Below are 26,376 nucleotides of genomic sequence, written 5' to 3'. Positions count from 1 at the left end.
TGAACTGTCAAAGCTAATCAACAAGGAGAAAATGAGGGATATTCGAAATTATAACGTGAGAAAGACTGAGGAAGCAGTAAAGAATGGACGCAGCCTGAAAGCAGTGAGAAGGAAACTTGCCATCGGACAAACCAAGATGTATGCACTGAAAGATAGGCAGGGTAATATTATCAGCAATCTCGAAGATATAGTAAAAGCAGCGGAAGGATTTTATACTGACCTGTACAGTACCAAAAGCAGCCACGATACCTCCGTTCGAATTAGTAATGAACAGGTTACAGAGGCTCCTTCTATAACAAACGATGAAGTTGGAAGTGCCTTGCAAGAAATGAAACGGGTAAAAGTGGCCGGAGGAGATGGACTACCAGTCGACTTAATCAAAGATGGTGGAGACATAATGGTTGAAAAACTAGCGGCCCTTTGTACGAGCTGGCTATCAACTTCAAGGGGTTCAGAGAACTGGAAGAATGCCAACATTATGCTAACCCACAAAAAAGGAGACGTTAAAGAATTGAAAAAAAAATATAGGCCCGTTAGCTTACTTCCAATATTGTATAAAATAGTCACCAAGATAATCTCCAACAGAATAAGGGCAACAATTCACTTTAGTCAACAAAGAGAACAAGCAAGTTTTCAGGAATGGATACTCTACAATGGATCACATCCATGTCATCAATCAGATAATCGAGAAATCTGCAGAGTACAATCAGCCTCTATATATGGCTTTCATAGATTAAGAAAATGCGTTTGATTCAGTCGAGATACCAGCAGTCATACAGGCATTACGTAATCAAGGAGTACAGGACACTTACGTAAATATCTTTGAAAGTAAATACAGAGATTCTACAGCTATCTTAATTCTCCACAAGAAAAGTAAGAAGATACTTATAAAGAAAGAGGTGAGACAAGGGGACACAATCTCTCCAATGCTATTTACTGCGTGCTTGGAAGAAGCATTGAAGCTGTTGAACTGGGAAGGCTTAGGAATAAGGATCAACGGCAAATATCTCAGCAAACATCGATTTGCAGATGAGCTTGTCCTGTTCAGCAACACTGGAGACAAATGATTGAGGACCTTAAAAGAGAGAGAGTATAAGAGTGGGGTTGGAGATTAACATGCAGAAGACAAAGATAATGGTCAATAACCGGGCAAGGGAACAAGAATTCAGGAACGCCAGTCAGCCTTTAGAGTCGGTGAAGGAGTGTGTTTACCTATAGGTCAACTACTCACAAGGGACCCTGATCATGAGAAGGAAATTCACAGAATAAAGATGGGCTGGAGCGCATTCGGCACACATTGTCAGATCCTGACTGGGAGCTTACCATTATCATTTCAAAGAAAGGTGTACAATCAATGTGTTCTACTGCTGCTGACATATTGGGCAGAAACTCGGAGGCTGACAAAGAAGCTCGAAAACAAGTTAAGGACAGCGCAAAGAGCGATGGAACGAAGAATGCTAGGCATAACGTTAAGAGACAGGAAGAGAGCGGTGTGGATCAAAGAGCAAACTGGGAGAGCCAGAAGAGAGAGAGACCAAATGATGAAGGAAAGGTAGGGATGTTAACCAGGACTGAGCCCGGTTGGCTACCCTACACTGGGGAAAGGGGAAAGGGGACGGAAAGATTAAAAGAAGAGAAAGTCTACTGGGGATATCGTTCGGTCACTCAGTCCGGATCACAGACGCTGACTCAATCCAGTAGCTTTCAAAAATGCCAAAATTGTAATTGACATTAAGAGAAAGAAATGGAGCTGGGCAGGTCACGTAATGCGTAGGTTAGATAACCGGTGGACCATTAGGGTTACAGAATGGGTGCCAAGAGAAGAGAAGCGCAGTCGAGGATGGCAGTAGACTATGTGGGGTGATGAAATTAAGAAATTCGCTGGCGTTAGCTGGAATCGGTTGGCACAAGACAGGGGTAATTGGAGATCACAGGGAGAGGCCTTCTTCCCGCAGTGAACATAAAATAGGCTGATGATTATTATTATCATGATAATGATGATGGTGATGACTAACTATATTAAGGAAATGATAAATTAATGGAAATGAACGTGGATGAAAAAAACATGCTGTAGGGGGGGGGGGGGCTGATCCCACATCTTCGCATTACGCGTGCGACGCGGCAGAAAAGATGTTCCACATCCTCCGCCAAGGTTTGTGAGTGCTGGCGCTGGCTAACATTCTCAGGGTTAGTTCTAGTAGTAACACATAAATTGATGGAGCATCGCACGCGTAATGCGAAGACGTGGGATCGTTCCTCACGTGCGGCAAGTTGTTTTTTCATCCACTTTCATGTCCATTATATTATCACTTATTTAATTCAATTAGTAATTACAAGTAATTTCCCTTGTATTGTGCCTGTTGTCTTTGTTTGTTGCCTTTTCATGATATGATTAATAAAGAATCGGGCGCCCCGGTTAACCCCTTGCTTCTGTTTCGTATATATATATATATATATATATATATATATATATATATATATATATATATATATATATATATATATATAACCTTCGTGCGCCCACTTGTAAATTGTTTTGCCACTCCTGCCAGCACCCTCCTCTAATAGTACAATTGCAACGCTGACGTTAAAGCCAGTAAGTAAATTTGATTAACTGGCAGGTTAATTAGAAAACAGACAGACGGCTGCTCAAAGATCAAGTGTCCGCCGTGCGGAAAGAACTAATAGTAAAGAAAGCATCGTCGCATCGGTTTTTAAAGAAATAAAAGAACGTTTTCGCAATATAAAATAGGTCACCAGTTATAATTTATGTATGGATGTAGAGTAGTAGGCCAAGGGCATGCTTTTTCCTGCCGACATCTTCGTCTCCTCTCGTTACACGCCATCTATTCTCTCACCATTTTACATGACGAAATGAGTGTTTTATAACATTGCCCTCCGAGATCCAGCGGCGCATCGAGTGCGCTGAATAAATCGAAGGCCATGGTCAAAATGAATTCGCACAAAGCATAAGGGATCGACGTTGGGCTAGATAGCACAAAGCGATCGATACTACGACACACACAGGCTTTAGCAAACTACGTCGTACTTCTTAGACGGTGTTTCGCATCAGTATTTTAATACGGACAACATTCTTGGCATTGGCAGACAAGCTTTGTTTTCTGCTGTCTAGCTATTTAGTTATGCACCTATCCCAGAAATATTATGGGCCGATCCCATAGATAGAGCAGTCTGGAAATCAGGGCTGATCCCAAAGGTATGGTGCAGTGTGAATATCGTGGGCCGTTCGCGTGTACAAGTGCCACTGGGTATGCGCGTACTTCAAGGAGGCGGCGCCAGAGGACGCAGCGTGCCCAGAGGTATGCGCGACAGAGGAGCCCGGCCGCAGCAGACACCATGACGCGTTTCGGCTATTGGCGATAGACATCGTAAGCGAGTTCTAGCCGATTTGGTTTTTTTTTTGTTTGCGCTGTTTACAAGGTACGTCACGGCTGGACGCCAATGCTGACAATACTGAACGCCACCGTGACTGCACCGGACCTCCTCCTCGCTCTGCCGAACGTGACACGCAAGCAGAGAACGTTCTGCCTGCAGCAATGAAGAAAGCGTCGCAGCCTCCACGATGCCAGCGGCGGCCCAGGAGACGTGATCCCCTGCCGCAGTTGTTCTCACCTACCGTCTCTGCATGGATGCGAGTCGCCTAATTGGCTTTGGTCTAAAACGGGGAGCCTGTTCGGCGTCCTTTGAATCTTTTATACGAGGCGCTTTATTGCCTCCCACCGGATCTCCGGGGAGCTCTCACTACTCCGTCTGAGTGCACAAGAAACGCCGACCTATTATAGCTGGCGGAAGCGCGGCGCGCGGCGCGCGGCCTTGAAGGAAAACAAAAACAAAAAAAGAATAAGTGAAGCAAGAGCCGTAATCGCTGGGAAGAAATAATAATGACAATGAACAAAAAACGCATAAGGCTCAACTGAGCGGTAACTAGTAAAGCGGGCATTCTCACGGAAAGTGCTGTGCGGTTTGCTGTTTGCCGTTTTCAAAAACGCGCACGCTGTTTGAAGTCGTAGGCGATCTCACCGCTGGCAACCAGATATTTGGATCCGACCGCTGGTACGATCTGTTGGGAACTCGGCGCTGACGCCCGTGGTTGTACCTGGGTCGCAAGCCCCAAGGGTAGCGTTGGCCTGGCGGCCTGGGGTACAACTGCAAGCATCCGAAGGTCCCGGCAAAGCATGAGTCGACAGGTAACAACGAAACAACTTGTTTATTTTAACATCGCAAAGAGTTGGCGGTCAGGTTTGACCGAAGTAGAGAGACGGGAGAGCACTTCACTCAACGGAAGAAATCGGAGCCCTCCTCTCGCGTCCGGGGGCAGCTGTTTTTATACTCTCGCAGTTGAGGGCAAGAAGGAACCCCTCAAAAGACGAGCACGTGAATGTACAATGGGCTAATGGTGACGCACACTGTCGTAGCGATGCCGTAGCACCATGTCGTGGCGCTGCGCACGATCTCGTAGCACCTGGTCGTGGCGCTGCGCAGCACACTGTCGTGGCGCTGCGCAGCATACTGTCGTGGCGCTGCGCAGCACACTGTCGTGGCGCTGCCGGTCGGACACAATGACTGTAACGAGAAGATGGTCCCTGCTTTGGCATCGCCTGTTTCGGGCACAATGACTGGAACGAGATCCCTGCTTTGGCATCGCCTGTTTCGGGCCCAATAACTGGAAGGAGATCCCTGCTTTGGCCTCGCCTGTTTCGGGCACAATGACTGGAACGAAATCCCTAGGCGGTCGCATCGCCGCAGACGCGCCTGGAAACACCTGGCGATGAGTGTTGCGGTGACGACGATCGGGCCAAAATGTCCGCCGCCCCGCCGCCGTCGCGCCGGCAAAACCACGTGTCGCAGGCGAAACGCAACAGACCGCCCCGCCGGGGAAAGGAGATCCCGATGGACAGGGGACTGCATCCGCTGTCCGGAGGGATGTCGCTCGATGATGCTCATAACCGAAGTCGGGCGTCCCTTGACGTTTCTTGAGCGCAGCGCACAGAGAAGGCCTCGTTCTCTCGTTCAGGTTCGCACGGGACACTGCAAAGTGACTTCGGGAGAGTTCACATTTTTGTTCTCGTTCCCGGCAAGCGTTAGAACTACGCTGAAAACTCAACCGCTCAGTCAGCAAGCACGGCACAACCCTCACTAAGCCCTGCCAGGCTCTTTCCCCTTTTTATACCACTGCCTAGTTCCTTACAGTAGTCTAGCATCACTCAGAACGCGTCCACAAATTGAAAAATTGCACTAGAAAGCATATCATCACTTTGAAACACTAAACAAAAGCAATATGTTAAAAAAAATCCTGCCTCAGGAAGAAAAACATCAGTAACAAACAATTTTGAGGCTGATTCCTACGTTAGGGGCTTCGACTTAAGCCATCGGCGTTACCGTTGAGACTCCCCTTTTTGTAACGCACCTCAAAGGAATATTGTTGTAAAGCGAGGCTCCAGCGCAGGAGGCGGCCATTTTTGGGAGAGATGGTCTGCAGCCATTGGAGAGGGCAGTGATCTGTCTCAATGATAAACCTCGAGCCGGCTAGATAGCATGACAATTTCTGAACGGCCCACACGAGACATGCACACTCTTTCTCGGTGGCGCTATACGCCTGCTCACGACTGGTCAGCTTACGACTAGCATACAGGACGGGGTGTTCTACTTCTCCATTTTCCCGTTGGCACAGTACAACGCCCATGCCTCGCTCACTAGCATCGCACTGAACAATGAACCCTTTTGTATAGTCTGGCGATCGTAGCACAGGCTGGCTTGTTAGGGCACTCTTTAGGGCGCTAAAAGCTCTTTCCTTTGTCTCGTCCCAGACGACTGTTTGAGGCTCTGTCTTTCTTAGAGCATCCGTCAGGGGAGCCGCGATATCAGAGTACCTAGGGATGTACCTCTGATAGTAGCCGGCGACACCTAAGAACGACCGAATATCGGTCTTTGTGCGCGGTTGCGGAAAGTCTCGCACAGCGGCCACTTTTATTTCAGAGGGGCGGCGACGACCCTGACCAATCACGTGACCGAGGTAGACAACCTCGGCCTGTGCTAACTGGCACTTAGGAGCCTTTACTGTCAAGCCTGCTTCGCGCAGGCGGGTTAGCACTGCCCGCAAGTGTGTCATATGCTCAGACCAGGATGCGGAGAATATCGCTACGTCGTCTAGATACGGTAAAGCGAATTCTTGCTGTCCCCGCAACACTTTATCCATGAGACTTGAAAAACAGTATGGCGCGTTCTTCAAACCAAAACTCAACACTTTAGGACGGAATGTTCCCATTGGTGAAATGAACGCCGCATACCTACTAGCCTCTTCTGTAAGTGGAACCTGCCAATAACCCCTGACAAGATCTAGGGTGGAAATAAACTGAGCGCTACTAACTTTCTCAAGGCGCTCCTCGATGTTAGGGATCGGATAAATTTGATCCTTAGTGATGGAATTAAGCCTGCGGTAGTCGACGCAAGGACGAGGTTCCTTGCCCGGTACCTCAACTAAAATCAAAGGGGAGGTATAATCACTCTCACCTGCCTCAATAACACCGAGCTGTAGCATTTTCTTTACCTCAGCCTCCATAATATCGCTCTGGCGGGGTGACACCCGATACGCCTTGGATCGTACTGGCTCTGTGGAGGTAAGTTCTATATCATGAGTAAGTACAGAAGTCCTACCAGGCCTCTCAGAGAACAGACCTTGAAACTCTTGTAATAGCTGGTGTAGTTCGGTTTTCTGCTCAGGCGACAGCGGTGCTTTACTGATAAGGTCACTAATGACTTGACCGGTGTCTTCCCTGTTCGTCACTGAGCCTAGTCCCGGAAGCTCGACCGGAAGCTCTTCAGGAACGTTTACCATCATGCACACCACTGCTTCCCGTTGTCTATAAGGTTTGAGCAGATTACAGTGGTAAACTTGCTGTGCTTTCCGCTTTCCTGGCAGACTTACCACGTAGTTAACGTCCGACAGTTTCTGAACAATTCGCGCTGGGCCCTCCCACTGCACGTCTAGTTTGTTGTTTAGCGATGTGCGCAATATCATGACCTCATCGCCAACCTCAAAACGACGGGCCCTGGCTGTCCGATCATAATAAACCTTGGCCCTCTGCTGGGCCTTTGTCATTGCTTCACCTGACAACTCCTGTGCCCTTCTTAAGCGTTCGAGGAGCTTAAGCACGTACTCCACCACGACTGGGTCGTCGCCCCTACCTTCCCATGATTCTCGAAGCATGCGAAGCGGAGATCGAAGCGAGCGACCGTACACCAGTTCAGCTGGCGAAAACCCCGTAGCCGCATGCGGCGCGGTCCTTAAAGCAAACATCACCCCAGGCAGACACAGCTCCCAGTCAGTTTGATGTTCAAAACACAAGGCTCTCAACACGCGCTTCATGACGGAGTGGAGCTTCTCAACGGAATTCGACTGTGGGTGGTACACTGAGCTGTGTAGCAGCTTTACCCCACACCTTTCGAGAAAAGTTGTCGTCAAAGCGCTAGTAAACACTGTGCCCTGATCTGATTGAATTTCTGCAGGAAAACCAACTCGCGCAAATATGGACAGTAGTGCATTAACTATCTCAACTGAGCTGAGTTCTTTAAGCGGCACTGCTTCAGGGAACTTTGTCGCTGGGCAGATCACAGTCAAAATGTGTCTGTACCCCGTGGCTGTTACCGGCAGAGGTCCCACTGTATCAATAACGAGCCGTCTAAAAGGCTCCGTAATGATAGGTACCAATTTCAACGGCGCCCTCGATTTGTCCCCTGGTTTGCCCACCCGCTGACAAGTGTCACATGTCCTCACGAAATGGTCTGCGTCCCGAAAACACCCTGGCCAATAGTACTCTTGCAAGAGACGGTCCTTAGTTTTCTTAACGCCTAGGTGTCCGGACCACGAACCCCCATGTGACAAGCGCAACAGATCCTGACGATAGCATTGAGGCACGACCAGCTGATCGAACTCCACTCCTCGGCGGTCTAGATACTTCCGGTACAGGACTCCACCTCTTTCCACAAAACGCGCAGTTTTCCTGGCGATACCTTCTTTGACATTGCAGCGCACGTTTTCCAGGCTGCCATCCTTTTTTTGCTCGGCTATCAAAGCCGTCCGGCTGACTTTTAGCAACCTATCAAGTCCGTCTGACGTAGGCGCGATGAGCAAATCAGTAGATAGCTCTTCTAACTTTCCCGCGTCGGGATTTTCCTCTCCAGTATCTGGCGCCTTCAACGCTACAGACTCAATTCTATTCTGTTCGGGCGTGCTCTGAATATCAGCTTGCTGCGCCTCTGACCCTTTTTCGTTGTTTGATAGCGTCGGCCCCGCAACTACCGCCTTTGCAGCGAGCTCCCGAACCTTCGATCTGGTTAAGGCCTGAACACTAGCTTCACCAAACAAAAGCCCCTTCTCGCGCAGGAGGTGATCGGACCTGTTTGAAAATAGGTACGGGTACTGGGGTGGCAGCATAGATGACACTGCCGCCTCTGTCTCAAGCGCTCCGAAAGGTCCTTCAATAAGCACTTTTGCTACCGGCAGACACACGCTATGAGCTTCCACGGCTTGCTTGATCCACGCGCACTCGCCCGTGAACATATGGGGTTCTACGTAAGATGGGTGAACTACATCCATCGTAGCTGCGGAATCGCGAAGCACTCGGCACTCTTTCCCGTTTACGAGGAGGTCTCGCATGTAAGGCTCAAGAAGCTTCATGTTCTCGTCAGTGCTGCCTATTGAAAAAAACACAACTTTTGGTGTTGTTTCCGGACACTGCGCCGAAAAGTGACCCGGCTTCTGGCACGTATAACAAACGCCCGCTCGCCTCATCTCGAACCGCTTTCTGCGTTCGGCTTCGGCTGCCGTCTCTTTACGTTTGGTCGGATTGCTTTCACTCGCATCCTCACTACGCGTGTCCCCCTTAAATCTCATGGGCGTGAACCTTGGCCTCTCAGACTTGGAGCCAAATTCACCCTTTTGACCGTCCTTAGCTCCGCGAGCTCGACGCGTCACAAACTCCTCGGCTAGCTCAGCGGCTCTAGCCACCGTACTCACGTCTGGCCTATCCAAGACCCAGTATCGCACGTTCTCCGGTAACCGACTATAAAACTGTTCTAGCCCGAAACACTGCAGAACTTTATCGTGGTCACCAAACGCTTTCTCTTCTTTGAGCCACTCCTGCATGTTCGACATAAGCCTATACGCAAACTCTGTATATGACTCACTTTTGCCTTTCTCATTTTCCCGAAACTTCCGACGGAACGCTTCCGCAGACAGCCGGTACTTTTTTAGCAGACTCGATTTTACTTTGTCGAAATCCTCTGCTTCCTCTCTATCCAAGCGAGCGACTACGTCGGCCGCCTCGCCGGGTAACAAAGTGAGCAAGCGCTGTGGCCACGTTTCCCGAGAGAACCCCTGCTTCTCGCACGTTCGCTCAAAGTTAACCAGGAACAAACCAATGTCCTCTCCAAGCTTAAACGGCCGCATCAGGTCAGTCATTTTGAACAATACGCGTTCTCCTGCACCGTGTGCCTGACTTCCATTACGAGCGCGTTCCATCTCTACCTCGAGACGCTTCATTTCCAAAGCGTGTTCGCGCTCTTCTTTTTCTTTCTGCTCTTTAAGTTCGCGCTCCTGTCTTTTTGACCTCTCCTCAATAGTCTCAAGGCATTCCGACAGCTCGTCATCCTCAGCCTCTAACTCAAGAATAGCCGTTATCAGTTCCGGTTTTCTTAGTTTGTCTGAGACATCCAGACCCAACTCTCTTGCAAGCTCCAACAATTTCGGTTTGCGCAACGACTTCAAATCCATGGCTGCTCTGAATGCTGCTTTCTCTACTGCTTACTATTGTCTTGCCGCAAACTAACCCGGCAGCAACGACAACCACAATTACCAGCTCTGTTTCTGACACTAACAAAAAGCCTGGCAAAGCTCAGTAGAAGAAAGTCCCGCACTCACCAAACCTCGCAGGCAGGAATTCCGCGCAGTCGTTCCGCTGCAGGCAACCAGTCGTCACACAGGGCTCGTTGCACTGCTCCCGGATCGACGTTGAGCTGCTCAGCATACAGTCAACTGCATCTCTTTGCTGCTGGCCTCCGTTGTCGCGATCTCGCCGCTGGCAGACCGTTGTTTGAAGTCGTAGGCGATCTCACCGCTGGCAACCAGATATTTGGATCCGACCGCTGGTACGATCTGTTGGGAACTCGGCGCTGACGCCCGTGGTTGTACCTGGGTCGCAAGCCCCAAGGGTAGCGTTGGCCTGGCGGCCTGGGGTACAACTGCAAGCATCCGAAGGTCCCGGCAAAGCATGAGTCGACAGGTAACAACGAAACAACTTGTTTATTTTAACATCGCAAAGAGTTGGCGGTCAGGTTTGACCGAAGTAGAGAGACGGGAGAGCACTTCACTCAACGGAAGAAATCGGAGCCCTCCTCTCGCGTCCGGGGGCAGCTGTTTTTATACTCTCGCAGTTGAGGGCAAGAAGGAACCCCTCAAAAGACGAGCACGTGAATGTACAATGGGCTAATGGTGACGCACACTGTCGTAGCGATGCCGTAGCACCATGTCGTGGCGCTGCGCACGATCTCGTAGCACCTGGTCGTGGCGCTGCGCAGCACACTGTCGTGGCGCTGCGCAGCATACTGTCGTGGCGCTGCGCAGCACACTGTCGTGGCGCTGCCGGTCGGACACAATGACTGTAACGAGAAGATGGTCCCTGCTTTGGCATCGCCTGTTTCGGGCACAATGACTGGAACGAGATCCCTGCTTTGGCATCGCCTGTTTCGGGCCCAATAACTGGAAGGAGATCCCTGCTTTGGCCTCGCCTGTTTCGGGCACAATGACTGGAACGAAATCCCTAGGCGGTCGCATCGCCGCAGACGCGCCTGGAAACACCTGGCGATGAGTGTTGCGGTGACGACGATCGGGCCAAAATGTCCGCCGCCCCGCCGCCGTCGCGCCGGCAAAACCACGTGTCGCAGGCGAAACGCAACAACGCCCATGCCGGTGACCGTTGAACAACAACGGCAACAACTGCAAGAATTACGGACGTGGCGTTCGCATCCAGTTTACAGTTCTTCCACGTTCAGTGGATTCGGTACGAGTTACTGCTTCGCATAATCTGCAGTTTGTCAAGATTTGAAGAAGGAAGATTTGCGAGAACTCGCCCAGGGTATAAGCTCCACCGACCGACGGACCATTCAACCACAGTGCGAACGAATGGTTAGATTGCCGCTGCCCTCTCCGTCGATCACGGAAGGTGTCGGGATGAACGCCCCGTTCTTATATATATATATATATATATATATATATATATATATATATATATATATATATATATATATATATATATATATATATATATATATAGAGAGAGAGAGAGAGAGAGAGAGAGAGAGAGAGAGAGCTAGCGTATAATCGAGCCAGTAAAAACGGGGCGTTCATCCCGACACCTTCCGTGATCGACGGAGAGGGCAGCGGCAATCTAACCATTCGTTCGCACTGTGGTTGAATGGTCCGTCGGTCGGTGGGGAGCTTATACCCTGGGCGAGTTCTCGCAACTCTTCCTTCTTCAAACCTTGACAAACTGCAGATATATATATATATATATATATATATATATATATATATATATATATATATATATATATATATATATATATATATATAATGTAGACGATTCTGTGTGTTTTCTACTCATCCTCTGCACGTACGGTTTACTGCTGTTCATCCCGCCGCTTCCACCCGAACGGTGGTGGACTGCATCGCGGCAGCACGTAATGGTCGGCCATTTCCCTGCACATATTCCACATCGCAGTGCAGGCGCGCGTCCTTTTTGAAGCGTATAAATCTCGAATGCTCCATTATTCGTATTTGTCATTTGTTTTTGGCGTATCCGGTCTTTCGTATAAGATTGACACTATACGCCAGACCTTGTTGTGTTGCTGTTTCTCTCTCTCTCTCTCTCCCTCCAAAAACACACACACACACGCACACACGCGCGCGCGCACCCCTCGTCATTCAGACAACAGGAATAACAAAAGGGAACTCAGGAACCATAAGCGAATAATTGTTTATCAGAACTTGTTTATGAGAAATGTTTAGCCCCCGTAAACAACATGTTGTGTTGTCTTGCACATAGAGTGAGTGTGCTGTATTACTTAAGCGAGCGCAGTTGGGGGGCTCTCTGCATTCGCCCCTCAGGCATTAGCATTTCCTACTCACCATGCACTATACATACCAATTATATGGAAATCATTACAAGGACGCCTAGCTGTTCTGTGTTCGTATATTGTCCCCCGGCTCGGTCTGAGCGGCATCATTTCGTCCGGGAACCGCCAAAGGTGTCCTGACGACGGTCGATGACACTTGTCACTTACACCGTTGTTTACAGTCCTCCTCTGTGCATCTCAGCACGTAAACACGCATCAAAAAACATCTCGCGCATAGAAATCAACTCGTTGTCGAGTTTCACTTGCCTCGCTTGGGTGCGAAGGCGACACTGTGCAAACGTGGGTGCAGCGACTACATAGAAAAGAACGCGAGAGGTATGTCTAAGTTGACATGCGCAGTAATGGCGTGTTGCGCCCCGGCCGTCGAGGCTGCTTCGTGCATAATTACCGGAAAATTACGTAACGTAACGTTCTTTTCCCCGCGCCTTCAGCTGTTTCCTAAAACCATGGTAACAGATCGCGCGCCAGATGGACAAATCACCAGTGAAGCGCGATCGCTGTAATTTCAGCCGATTTTAGTGAGAAACGCGTCTATATACGAGTATATTTGGTGACCTTCACTGACGAAGGCCAGACATTGGCATTAAAATGAGTTGAAGCTAGCGCTTGTGTTTCGTCCCTCCAGGACCCTTGCCAATTTCGCGCTGCCCTTGTATACAATGGTATCGTACCGACTAACCTGATCTAATTGAATGATATGTTTCCTGAAACGGCATCAACTGAAACCATACGACAGATTAATGTGTAGCGACCACACGCTAACATTGATGCTAACGTGTAGCCTCTCTTCGGAAATATCGATGGAAATGCAAAATGCATGCTATAGATATAATGCGCAGAGCTTATGGGCGTTTATCTTCCTCTTCAATGCGTGCGTGCAAGTTCATGATCGCTCATTGGAGAGCCATATACAGGGGGCCAGGCACTGCGCTTCTGGGTCTGGGTCTATACTGGAAGTGCTTCAACGCCTGCAACAATCGTGCTTGTCACGGATCATCTCCAATCGCAACATGCATCGATTAATAAAGGGAAAATGAGACATCATCCCAATCGTAACACTGCTACAAAGGAAACACATGCAGGTTACTTCGAAGGAAAGTCTCGCAGTTGAATAAAAATTCGTCCTGGTCCTGGACTCGAGGCCCGTGCCACCGCCTTTCCGGGGCAGCCGCTCTACCACTTGAGCTAACCAGGCCGCTAGCAGATGGCAGGGCGAAGTCGAATTTATCAACAACTGCGCCTTAGCCTACGGTAAAGGCACAGCTTACCACAGTCGACTTCAGTGTCCCCCTTAGAAATCGCAGGCACAAACGTTTTCTTCTCCCGAAACTGCGAATAAATGTATTCTTGCTAGCAAACTTTACAAGTGTGCCGGCGCAGTGAGGCCGGCGATTTGTAGCTTCTCCTGTTGCATATTTACTCAGCATGAGTATTCGTAAATAAAAACACTGAAGTTACCGAACAACATAAGGCCACAGTTCATCACATCTGTGGTCAAGCAAGCTTAGAACACTAAATTCCAGCGTCGTGGCGTTTTCCGTTAATAAAGCACGTCCCACCATAATGGCAGCTGGATTGGTATAGCCACCGTGTCATTTACCCTGCGTGCAAAGTTGCCTGGTAGTCTTGTAAGGAAATAAAAGAGATTAAAAAGACAATGTTTTATCCCTAAATACAAAGAAATAACCTTTACGCGTTTTTTTTTTTTTTTTTTGCTTTGGTCGACGAGATATCTAGGGCGCGTACTAAGTAACAGAAAGTCGTCGTTAAGGCTTGCTTTGCTTTTGTTTTCTTGTTTTCCTTTTTTAGGTGTTCATTTTTTGTTGTTCGCATCGCATTGGAATGTGCTGCGGGAATTTTGAGGCTTTACATCTTACAGACCGCCTTTTCGCGGAAAAAAAGCCTTGATAGTATAGGCAGAACTTTGCTGGGATTGCTTAGGACAAAAGCTCAAGGCATCGGGGAGACAAAAAAGAGAGAGTAATGCGCGGGCTCATTCCCGACGACGCGGGGTTCCGCAAACGCTTCATTAATGCTGGGAGTCCAAAATTTAAGAAGCGCGTATTTTTCTTGCCGTTTTAGGTTCGCAATAAACGCCAGTCGCACTTTCTCTTGGCACCATCCGGCTCACTTTGAACGCTTCGCCGGTTTCATTTTTACGCTCCGACCAGAGCCATTTTGGCGTCTTAACAAGTCTCCGGGAGCCTGCCCTCCTAAATCGCCCTGGGGGATCGGTAATTTGTAGACGCGTTTATAGGATCTCGAGCAGTCTCCGGCGACCCGAGTATGGTCATGTATAGGGTTCGAGTTTCACCAAGGTTAGTTTTACGTGAGTGGATCAAGTAAAGTCGTGTCGACGCGTGGCGGCTGACACCATGCCTGTAATGCAGACGAATCGGACAGCGATGCGAGCTGTTGCGTACAGCGTAACAGCTGTACGCAACAGCTCGCTTTCACTTTGCTTTTGTTGATTCGGGCTTGTGTGCACAAGCCCTCAATCGACGGGTGTCCCGCCTCCTAATAGTAATCAGAATACTGGAGACCTGGGTTAAATAGACTGAATGACAGGCCGTTTACGGAAGCGAAGATCTTGGGAGCCTGGCCTCACAGTTCATTAGCCCAGGAAGCAGTTCAAGCGCTTTTTCGCTACCTGAGGGCAACAGACTTGAGTGCCCGACTATAGACATCCTACACCTAAGTTCTCTCTCTCTCACTTTCTCTTTCACTCCCCATTCCCATCCCCACGTGTAGGGTAGCAAACTGGACTCGGTCTGGTTAACCTCCCTGCCTTTCCGTCTTCTCTTCTCTCTCTCTCTCTCTCTGGAGACCTGGGATTGTTGGTGCAACATCACGAAAAAAAAAAAAGATCACGGCACAGGTAACAACGGGGACCAAACAAAGAAGTCTCATCAGCGGCGCGGTGTTGTCTGTCTTTTGTCCCCGTTGTTGCTTGTGCGCTGTTTTAGTTTCGTTGTTTTCCTAATAGTGGGTAAGTTCGCGCTGCAGTAAATATTGTCACTACGATCTGTGCGGTAACTATAGGGTCTGCAAACCCTAGCTAGCGCAGTCCACTATAGGAGCTGTAGCGCGAGCGCAAGGTACCAATGATGGTAGTGGCTAGTATACTTTGAATTTTCTGTTTGGATAGAGGAAAAACTTAGATATATTGCTTGATTATGTCTGGAGGACGGCATATGGCCTCTGATATAGGGGGATCTTGGAGGCCATGGACGACAGGATTGTACAGACATGGAAAGTTCAAACAGAGCGTGCTCCCGGCTGTCACTGCGCTGCCTATCGCACTTTTCGGACCCGCAAAGAAGGCTTGGCGAATAGATAAAATCACTTATGCTCATTTTGCGTGCTAAACTTCAAGCATAGTTGAATAGCGTCCCGGCAGAGAAAGTACGCTATCACGCTGTACTAATGCTTTCTTCCTGCAAAATTCGTTTACGGAACGGTAACGCTATTTGCCTTAGCCCCGCCATTAAGCTAACGTTAAACTAAAACTGTGTAATAGCGCATCCCAAAACTCAAGGCTTGAGTCGTGGCGTGCATTGCACGCCATGATTGATGCGACGCAGTTAATCAGAGTACATAGGAAGTGCAATGAACAAGGGAGACCACGATATCTGTACCATAAGTTTCCTACAAAAATTACTGGAAACACCTGGTGCTAGTGTCTACGGGAGCTGCAGATATGCGGTTCTGACACTTTGGGGATGATGAGCTCTACACGGATTTGCCTAAACTCAGCCCTGCCGGGATTAAAATTGGGCCCAAAAAATTGTGAATTTGCAAATAGAATTTCTTTACCAAAAATATTGCGTGATGCACGCGCGCAAGGACTGTTTGGCTTGTTGTTGTTATATAACCCCGAGTGCTTGGAAATATAGACAGATAAAGCGTCATAAATAACGTCTGAAGCCGCAAAGCACAAAGAGGAGACAAATCCACGTATATTCCCCATCATTCCCGCGGCAGCCGGACGATCGCAGCGCCAGGGTTTCCTCTAGTGGTTTTAGTATAGCAAGCTCCTATGACCTGCGCATACTCACTTGTCGTGGACTTCCTGGTAGAAGACGCGGAAGTGCAGCGCGTCCTTCTCCTCCTGTTGGTCAGCGGCGTCAGCAGCAGCGGGGTAGCGGTACCGCCAGCGTACGAGCACGGCGGGCGGACTCCAGCGCACGAGCACGGCGCTCACGGGGGTCCACGGCTCCTCCTCCTCCGACTCCTGCTCCTCCGGCCGCACAGTGCTCGTCGTTCGCTGCAGGGCGGCTGCGGAGAGGACGCATGGCTGTAATGGGGCCAACTGGCTGGCCACCCACCCGCTAAGAGGGGAAGGGGTGCTGGAAGAACCCTACTACACAGCGGTGACAGTCTAGTTGGTTAGACAACGAGCCGACTTTGACCGACCGACCGACCGACCGACCGACCGACCGACCGATCGATCGATCGATCGATCAATCAATCAATCAATCAATCAATCAATCAATCAATCAATCAATCAATCAATCAATCAATCAATCAATCAATCAATCAATCAATCGATCGATCGATCGAGCAATCAATCAATCAATCAATCAATCAATCAATCGATCGATCGATCGATCGATCAATCAATCAATCAATCAATCAATCAATCAATCGATCGATCAATCGATCAATCAATGGACAAATTTTTCAGTCGATCACTAAACCATATATAGAGGTGGTGTCATTAATCGATCAAGTCTGCTTGCTTGTTCCGTAAACTGTAGCGCCTACGTCGAAAAGTAAAAAGCGGCGCAACACGACGAGGGCAAGCAAACAGAGTAAGACCTCGCCTCGTCACTGTCACGCCACCGGCGTCCGTCACCGAGATTGAGTTTTCTAGACGGTTCCTCCTCAAAAATGGCGCGCCGGTGACGTTGGTCGATGCTATTCACGACGTCCCATTTTTGATTGGAAATCGGCGGGGGGACGCTGTCTGATGATGGACACTAGTGGCGTGACGGTGACGGGACAGGGCGCTCCACAGGGCGGTTTGGTTAGCTCAAAACAAGATTCTGCTCGAGCCTACGGCTTCAATAGAATCTACCGTTTTGACGCGCGATAGAAAAAGTCGCAGCTTCGCTCGAAAGGCGAAGCACCGATTGCGATCGCAAATTAGTGGATAGCTGTACGAAGTAAGGATAGTGGTTTTAGCGGCTTGTAACCATTGTAAAACTTGTAAACATTCGTTTACTAACTAAATCATCCAGCACGGTGTCACGCGCGCACAGGTAAGAATACATCTCGCTCGATGGCAGCGGAAACGGTCTGTGAAGACGCTGGATTCAGAAATCGCGGCAGTAGCCGCGAGCCAATTGAGCTCCGTGCATCTGTCGCTTCAACGCGAACGAAACGTCGAGAAGAGGGCGCACTTTTGCTGCTAAAACAGCGCTGTTGGTACAATGGTGAAGGAACGCACACATAGAAAGAAAGGATTCAACAGCGTTGAATCGACGCAGTTGAGATGTTTTGACTAAGCTCGTCTAAATTAGCCTGCGATGCGGCGCTAAACAGTTGCGCCGTGTAAACAACGTGATCGATCAGAACATACAAGGCCCGGAGAGGCACAACAGCGAGCGGGAGGTCGACTCGAGGAACGTGCTTGGTCATGCGGTCACGTTCGTAGTGCTAGCTGCGCAGCGTTCTCGAAGAGGCAGAGGTAGCAGCGAGGAAAAACAACTCCAAGCGCAGAAACTGTCGTGTCCCTGTGCTTATACGCTTCAAAAAGGACGCTCGTCTGCATTGCGATGTGGAATATGTGCAGGGAAACGGCCGGCCTTTACGTGCTGCCGCAATGCAGTTCACCAACATTCGGGTGGAAGCAGCGGGACAAGCAGCAGTAAACCGTACGTGCAGACGATGCGTAAGAAACACCGGGGGGCATATATATAGATATATAGATATATATATACAGAGGAGGGGTGGTGCCCTTCTATATAGCGGGTTTGTTTACAAAGACACTGCTTGTCCATCCTCTGGCTTGACGGTGCGGCCAGCCTCTGGCGTGATGTTGCGGGACGCTACGTTCTGCCGAGTCACGAATGTGCGAGTGCAGCGACTCAGTTTGGGAAGCTGACCGCGTCTGAGAACAGCAGCATGGCTGAGGCGCGCGATGGGGCTTTTGCATTTCTTCCGTTCTTTCGAAAATAAAGAGGAGAGAAATGTTGGGTGCTCCCTTCTTTTCCACGTCTGTCCTAACTGGGCGCCAACGCAGAAAAAGACAAATAAACAGTAACAATAAAAGATGACGGGTCTGATACAGTTCTATTTGACGTCTGAGAAGGGGCTCGCTATCATTTATGCTTTCATCGTAAAACCCATAATTCAACAAGAAAGCTGATTAACCTTTACTAGCTAGGTAAAACAGGCCTAACATAAAGAACACGGGCAGGCTGCCAGGAGCAACACTGATAGCGCGCCCTTGGATTCAACAAAGAAAGAAGAAGAAAGCTTCTAATTATTATTTTTTTATTTGTCCATCTTAGTTGGGACGTCGCGTATGTTTCAACGAGATTATATCTTTAGCGGGCGCTTTTCGTTGACATAGAATAAACTGTTATCGCTACACGCATAGCTTTCGCGAAGAATATACCCCAATTGCACGAACATGGCCCAATATTCAGCAAGAAACAATTTTCCAGCAATGCTCCGCACTTGTTTCTCGCGTTCAGAATGACTAAAATGTATGTTAGCGCGGCTGTGTGCATTTAGATAGCCGCCTAGCTTGTAAGTAAAAATAGAATTTACCGCTACCGTTACGCGTTCAGACCGCCGACGTTGTAAGTTGCTCTGCGCCGGCCGTGACAGAGCTCTGGGAAAGGAGCCTTGCAGAGAAGACCGAAGAGGAGGGTGAGGGCAAAGGTGAGCGCGTGCGTGCGTATGAAAAAAAAGTGCAAGAGAGAGAGAGAGGAGGAGGAGGAGGAGGATGGCGAGTAGAAGATGGGAGGTGGAGGCACTCGAAACGCGCAGCCGGAAAGACGTCCGGAAGCACGTAGGCACGATTAAAGTACGTACGTTTACCGCGCCGCTAACTGGAGGAAATTCCGCGCGTGCGGTGGCGGGTGGACGGCTCGCGCAAACACGCGGAGCGCAGCTGGGTTCGGCGGCAAAGCCAGTGCGCTCGGCGTATCGACTTTGCGTGGCAGCGTGTGGTTTCGCGCGGGAATGCAGTCGACGCATTCCGCGGGCCACCTGGCAGTATGGCCCGCTGCCGCGTGCCTTCGCTTTCTTTTTGCTTTTTTTGCTTTTTTTTTCGTGTTTCGCATGCCACTTGAGAGCAGCAGCTACCGCGCGTCTAACATCCGCGGTCTCAATTTAGGTGGACGTCATTCGGCTCTTTCGCGGTCTCGTTTGGTTGGAGTTTGTAGAGGCTGCCGTCTATTAGTGGCCGTAATGCATAAGTTCTTTAGCCGACGCATTTTTATGGTGGGCAATTTGATAACCGCGGTTTCCAGGCGCGCGGAAGCGTTCGGTATAACGAAGTAACCCCTCGTGGAAAGGAAACGAACAACCTGCTGTCGCAGTCTCACTGCCCGCTGGATGCTAGAATACTCACTCATCAGAGCCAGAATGAACATCTGGCGCAAAGCCCTGCGCACAACGGACGTCTCCTCTCCAGCAATAACGAGCCCTGCAAGCCGACCGTCATAAAAGATGCAACGTTGCACATAGCCAAATAAAGTTTCATTCATTCATTCATTCATTCATTCATTCATTCATTCATTCATTCATTCATTCATTCATTCATTCATTCATTCATCCATTCATTCATTCATTCATTCGCTAACTCACAGTCCTGCAAGTAGTGACAGCTTGAAAGCTTTTATATGTGGCGTTTATTGTCCCAGTAGGACTACAGGCACAACAGTGAAGGCGTACGGATATATTTTGAACATTTGGGCTTCTGAAACGTCCACCCGAAACACGATACCCTAACACTTAACGCTGCCCTTAATGAGCGAGCCGAGTCTCCCCCTATGATTGGCCTGGTGACGCTGCCACGTGGGATCAAAGGGCCTTAATTCAGAACACTGTTGAAGTTTCTGGTAGATGCAATTTCATTATGGGATGTGCTTTCAAGCATTCCAAATGCTTACACAGAAAACTGCAGCATTCTTCCAAAATATGGAATTAGACGTGTGTCCTCTTCCGAATATTCTGAGGATTACTGCATTTCTCTCCATTAACAAGTGCTTGTCGAGAGACAAATATACGATGTTGCGCAGAAAGGATCAAGTTAAACCGTCTCGCTCTTTGAAGCCAGCACGAGAGGTGTGGATGCAGGTTCACGCAAAAGAGGAAATATAGCGCCGTCTTCACAAGCTTTATTATTTTCGACGTACCGAATCTAAGGCAGACACGTTCATAGATAGATGCTGCGGGACTACGAGCAGGGCGCTTTGAAGTCCCAATCAGTCACGATGAATATAGACGGCATCGTCATTCGCGTTAGGTACGAGCGCGCAGGTACGCGTAGGAGGACACCAACAGAAGGAACGCTTCCTTGATTTATGCCGGCCGCCTACGGCGGCGCATGCTGGCCGCTTTCAAACATTTCACGGCAGTTTCGTCTGCTTTTTTCTTTTCTTTTTGTCTTGCGAAGAGGCTGTAGTGTAAGTGAGGTAATGAATATATACGGCGGAACTTCGTTTCCCAACCATACGGAGAGGAGAGCGTTAGGTATTCATTATCCGTATACTCTGGTCGTTTACGAAATACCGGAACACCCTATGGCTGCAGCGCTGGTAGCTGCGTCTTGTGAGGCTTCTTTTTATTTTCCGAGTGTGACGTGTTAGGAACGATTTTGCGTATCGTGGGTGTCCTTGACGCAATAGTTCTGCGCAAACCCGCAAGGTGGAAAGAAGTAATTAATCAAGGGAAAATGAGACATCCACGTAATCGTAGCAGTTGCTACAAAGGAACCCGTATGGGTTTCCTTTGTAGCAATTGCTACGATTGGGTGGATGTCTCATTTTCTCATGATTAGTGGGTGTCCTTGGTGAAAAGAAGTCACTATATGTTATTGATTTTGCTTCCGACGCCATTACACTAGCAGCTAAGCGGAACACGATCGTTGCAATTATAGTTTTGTGTGCTCTAGCTTTATGTCAGTATCATAAAGATGGAGCCACTAGCCCTCCGCGCTTCCGGTATTACTTAAGCTTACGAACAGGCCTAAACTCGTTTTAGTCGCACGGTAAAGGTAATAAGCTTGCGTGATATCAAAACACCGGAGAGATAAACACGTTCAACAGCACGGGCACCGCCGTGTGACGTTAAATTCAACTAGAGCACACGCAACTAAATTGAAGTACAAAGGCCTGGTACAAAGTACAGAACTGGTACAAAGGCCTCGGCACCAACGAACATTAACGTACAGGCGGTTTCTTTTTCGTTGCTTCCCTTCTGTAAGAACAGTGACACAGCATACAAAATGTCTGCCGGCGCTTCAGCTCCCGTTATCTTCTCTGGTGTTCCGGTATTTCCGTACGTTCCTGGAAAGGCTATATATATATATATATATATATATATATATATATATATATATATATATATATATATATATATATATATATTAGGGCCCAGTCTAACGGCTACGACGCACGCAGAAGTGCTTCGCTAGAAGTAAATGTCAGGCCAGAATAAAACCAATAAATAAAGGCCAGAAGAAAATAGGATCGAGCCAGACTTCTCTGAGTCTGGAGACCCGAATCTCTTGCGAGAAGGGCGCCGACGAAATTCGAAAGTCGCCGTCAATCCTTGGCACTGACCTTCGCCAAAAGGGGCACCCGGCGCATATTGCACGCGCCGCGCCTGACAGCAGAGGCACGCTGTATGGGCGCCTCGGCTTGGTCTCGAGATTGCCTTGCCGAGAACCCCTGGGAATGACACCGGCCTCGCACTTGTGAATGACGCTATGTTGGCAAGGGGGGGGGGGGAGGGGCATATTATGGCCTATCGCTGTATACTGCAAGCCCCGTGTGCCGCTTTCTATACGCGGAAAGAGACATTATATCAAGAAGGTTGCACATAGTACGATTTGCGACTCTGTTGCACCTGGCAGCAATGAGAACTCATTTGACGGTTGTTCCACATATTCTTATATATATATGGAACAGAGCTATTTCTAAATAAACGATATTTTTTTCCCATGAAGTCCCAGTTAATTATGCGGTAGAGTAATTGAAGCCAAAATAAGACTACAGTAAGCGTATCCAGCACAACGGTAACGGAAAGAATGAAGACACGTACACGGCGCTATCATATCCAATTGTATTTTGTGTCATCGGCGTCACTATAGTATAAACAGTAGAACTAAAGTGGCGCCACACGTGTGCCATATTTTATTGAGGAGCATTATTTTGCTCACACGAGGCACTGTACTGGTAGGCTCCTGTCTACATCGTTTCAGGCCTCTAAAGAAAATAAAGGAAATCGAGCGCCCGGTGGTGGGATCGAACCTCGAACTAAAGATGGCGGGATCGAAGCTCGAGCTTGAACACATGCGCGCAAGAGCTCAACTCGCGGGTCGGTTTCCATTCGGTCACAGGCTTATCATTGCCTTTCGCGTGCGCGGCGTCGCATAGCAACAGGTTGCCTTTAAACTCGACGGCGGGCCAGTTTTTCCCATTCTTCCTTTGTGAAGAGGGGGTAGGGCATAAAATTTTATCTAGGAATAATTTTTGGTGGCGTCGTCCGGACGTTGCTCAGCCGGCGCGCAGCAGGTGGGGTACTCAGTACGGGACCCCAACAGCCCGGGCTGCATCTCGCGCACGCCGTACCAGCTGTTGTGGGTCGTGCAAGCTGGAGCCGCACAGCGTGGCTTCCCGCTCATATTGGGTGGGTTGCGGTATATATAGGGGAGAACGGTCGGCGTGCACGCGCACTCCCAAGTGGTGTGGTAAAGGAAAGCATGCTCTGCACAATGGGAGCACCTGTATGTGTAAATAGTCGGGTGCATGGCGTGATATAGAGACAGGGGGGGGGGGGAGGCGGAGGGGTATGTGTTAGTTTGTAGCGGTCGCCAAGCGACGGCTTCTTCTCGGGTAGGGGAGTTATGCGGGGGTGGGCAAATTTGGCGTGCGAGGCGATAACGCTGGACGATTGTGTGGTATTGTGAAAATATAGGGACCACCCTGGTCACCTTTTCGTTCTGTCTGTGCGGAGTGCCCGGGTATAACGTATGCTCTAGCGACAGCAAGCGAGCGCTTTGAAAGGCGGTGTTATACTGTACCGCCTTCTGGACCGGCGCACATTCCCAAGTCATTTGCTCGTAGCAGCTAACGCCAAGTTAAGGGTGCGTGACATTCGAGATCGGCCTGATAATAATGGAGCAGATTGTAAAGTTTTCTTTTATCAGGAGAACAAACCATCAGTCATCTTGCATTCGCCTCGCCGTCATGCCATCGTAGTCGCCGTCACACACACTTTTGCGTCGCAAACAAACACGCACGCACGTAAATGTGCGTGTAAATGTAGGCACGCGCGCACGGTAAATGCGAGAGTAACCCATTTCTCTCGCGCTTGCCGCTATGTCTCCATTGAATTATTTTTTTTCTGGGCCATAGAAGCCAACGAAGCTAACTCTACGGCTATCTCCAAGATCCTTCGACAGACCGCTAATACATCCAGACTGCTGAAACGAGTGACTAACCGACGAGGGGGTATAAAGGAAGAAAGCCTCATCCGCCTCGTCCAATCTTTTATCGTCTGTCACATTACTTACGTTGCGCCCTTTCTCAATTGGTACAAAGATGAAAAGACTAAACTGGACATGATCATCAGAGTAGCCTATAAGCAGGCCTTATGACTACCCAACCACACCAGCACGGAACTTCTACTACAATTAGGTATCCACAACACGCTAGACGAGTTAATCGAAGCCCAACGTCGATCTCAACTAGAGCGGCTTACCCTCACGGAAACGGGCCGCAGCATTCTAAACAAGCTTAATATCACCTACCACCGTCAACGTGGAGACGAACACCCAATACTACGCGACATTCAGCAATGGATACACGCCGACTCTATTCCGAAAAACATGCACCCAGACCACAACAAAGAACGCAGGAAGGCACGAGCTACCTCCCTCATCAAAGCTTATGCCAGCACCGCGGGCGTCACCTTCATCGACGCAGCTGAGTACCAAGATGGACGGCGCTTTGCAGCGGTTACCACAGCAGGCGGCTTGCTCCGACATGCTGCAAGCATCGTTACCAAAAATGCCGAGACGGCCGAGGAAGTGGCCATCGCCCTGGCCACTCTTGACCCAGCCTGTCACAGCATACTGAGCGATTCTCGCGCAGCAATCAACAACTACATCAAAGGTCGTATTTCTCAGCAATCACTCCGTATCTTACGACAAGCCCTGCATTCGTCTGAAAATCAAATCACCCTCGTCTGGGTCCCAGCACACGCCGGCGTTGTCCACCCGCACCTCGCCAACCTCAACGAGGTTACACACTCCGCAGCACGAGGACTAGTCAACCGTGCCGGAGATGGTGCAGGTGCACCCGCAGGACGCGACCGCCTTACAAGATACAACGACCTTGTGAAGTCATTTTACCTCGCAAGAAGAACCTTCCCCACCTCTCACCGCAAGTTAAACAGAGCACAGGCAACCACCCTTCGCCTGTTACAGACGAATACATACCCCTCCCTCACAAGCTATCACACTATATACCCCGACATCTACCCGAGCCAGATGTGCAAGGTCTGTAAAACTGAATCAGCAACACTCCCCCACATGCTATGGGAGTGCAAACATCAATACCCAGACCTTAATCCCGTGAACCTCTCGTCGAGATGGCACGCCGCCCTGCGCAGCTCCCATCTCGACGACCAACTCTGGGCGACCCAGCAGTCCTACGAAGCGGTGTTGCGTTTCGCCTGCGACACGTGGTTTTGCCGGCGCGACTGCGGCGGGGCGGCAGACATTTTGGCCCGATCGTCGTCGCCGCAACACTCATCGCCAGGTGTTTCCAGGCGCGTCTGCGGCGATGCGACCGCCTAGGGATCTCGTTCCAGTCATTGTGCCCGAAACAGGCGATGCCAAAGCAGGGATCTCATTCCAGTTATTGGGCCCGAAACAGGCGATGCCAAAGCAGGGATCTCGTTCCAGTCATTGTGCCCGAAACAGGCGATGCCAAAGCAGGGACCATCTTCTCGTTACAGTCATTGTGTCCGACCGGCAGCGCCACGACAGGGTGCTACGAGATCGTGCGCAGCGCCACGACGGGGTGCTACGAGATCGTGCGCAGCGCCACGACAGGGTGCTACGAGATCGTGCGCAGCGCCACGACAGTGTGCGTCACCATTAGCCCATTGTACATTCACGTGCTCGTCTTTTGAGGGGTTCCTTCTTGCCCTCAACTGCGAGAGTATAAAAACAGCTGCCCCCGGACGCCAAAAGGAGGGCTCCGATTTCTTCTGCTGAGTGAAGTGCTCTCCCGTCTCTCTACTTCGGTCAAACCTGACCGCCAACTCTTTGCGATGTTAAAATAAACAAGTTGTTTCGTTGTTACCAGTCGACTCATGCTTTGCCGGGACCTTCGGATGCTTCCAGTTGTACCCCAGGCCGCCAGGCCAACGCTACCCTTGGGGCTGGCGACCCAGGTACAACCACGGGCGTCAGCGCCGAGTTCCCATCCGATCGCTCCAGTGTCGCGATCCAAACATCTGGTTGGCAGCGGTGAGATCGCCTACGACTTCAAACAACGGTCTGCCAGCGGCGAGATCGCGACAACGGAGGCCAGCAGCAAAGAGATGCAGTTGACTGTATGCTGAGCAGCTCAACGACGATCCGGGAGCAGTGCAACGAGCCCTGTGTGACGACTGGTTGCCTGCAGCGGAACGACTGCGCAGAATTCCTGCCTGCGAGGTTTGGTGAGTGCGGGACTTTCTTCTTCTGAGCTTTGCCAGGCTTTTGTTAGTGTCAGAAACAGAGCTGGTAATTGTGGTTGTCGTTGCTGCCGGGTTAGTTTGCGGCAAGACAATAGTAAGCAGTAGAGAAAGCAGCATTCAGAGCAGCCATGGATTTGAAGTCGTTGCGCAAACCGAAATTGTTGGAGCTTGCAAGAGAGTTGGGTCTGGATGTCTCAGACAAACTAAGAAAACCTGAACTGCTAAAGG

At 49.6% G+C, this 26,376-nt stretch overlaps 1 protein-coding gene across 1 annotated transcript in view; it reads right to left on the bottom strand.

Annotated features, from left to right (window-relative positions):
• Positions 1 to 23,625, bottom strand: part of LOC142577639 (uncharacterized) — a 35,730-nt gene extending 12,105 nt beyond the window's left edge. Inside the window, exons 1-3 of the mRNA XM_075687116.1 lie at positions 23,616 to 23,625; positions 19,802 to 19,876; positions 16,272 to 16,491 (exon numbers count right to left, since the gene is read on the bottom strand). Of these exons, the coding sequence (XP_075543231.1) occupies positions 16,272 to 16,491; positions 19,802 to 19,876; positions 23,616 to 23,625 (305 nt within the window). The remainder of the gene's footprint in view (positions 1 to 16,271; positions 16,492 to 19,801; positions 19,877 to 23,615) is intronic.
• Positions 23,626 to 26,376: the final 2,751 nt, after the last annotated feature.

Source organism: Dermacentor variabilis, chromosome 4 (assembly GCF_050947875.1).
Source record: "Dermacentor variabilis isolate Ectoservices chromosome 4, ASM5094787v1, whole genome shotgun sequence".
Lineage (NCBI taxonomy): Eukaryota > Metazoa > Arthropoda > Arachnida > Ixodida > Ixodidae > Dermacentor > Dermacentor variabilis.
The sequence above is the reverse complement of the archived record's forward strand: the minus strand, read 5'-3'. Positions and strand labels throughout refer to the sequence as shown.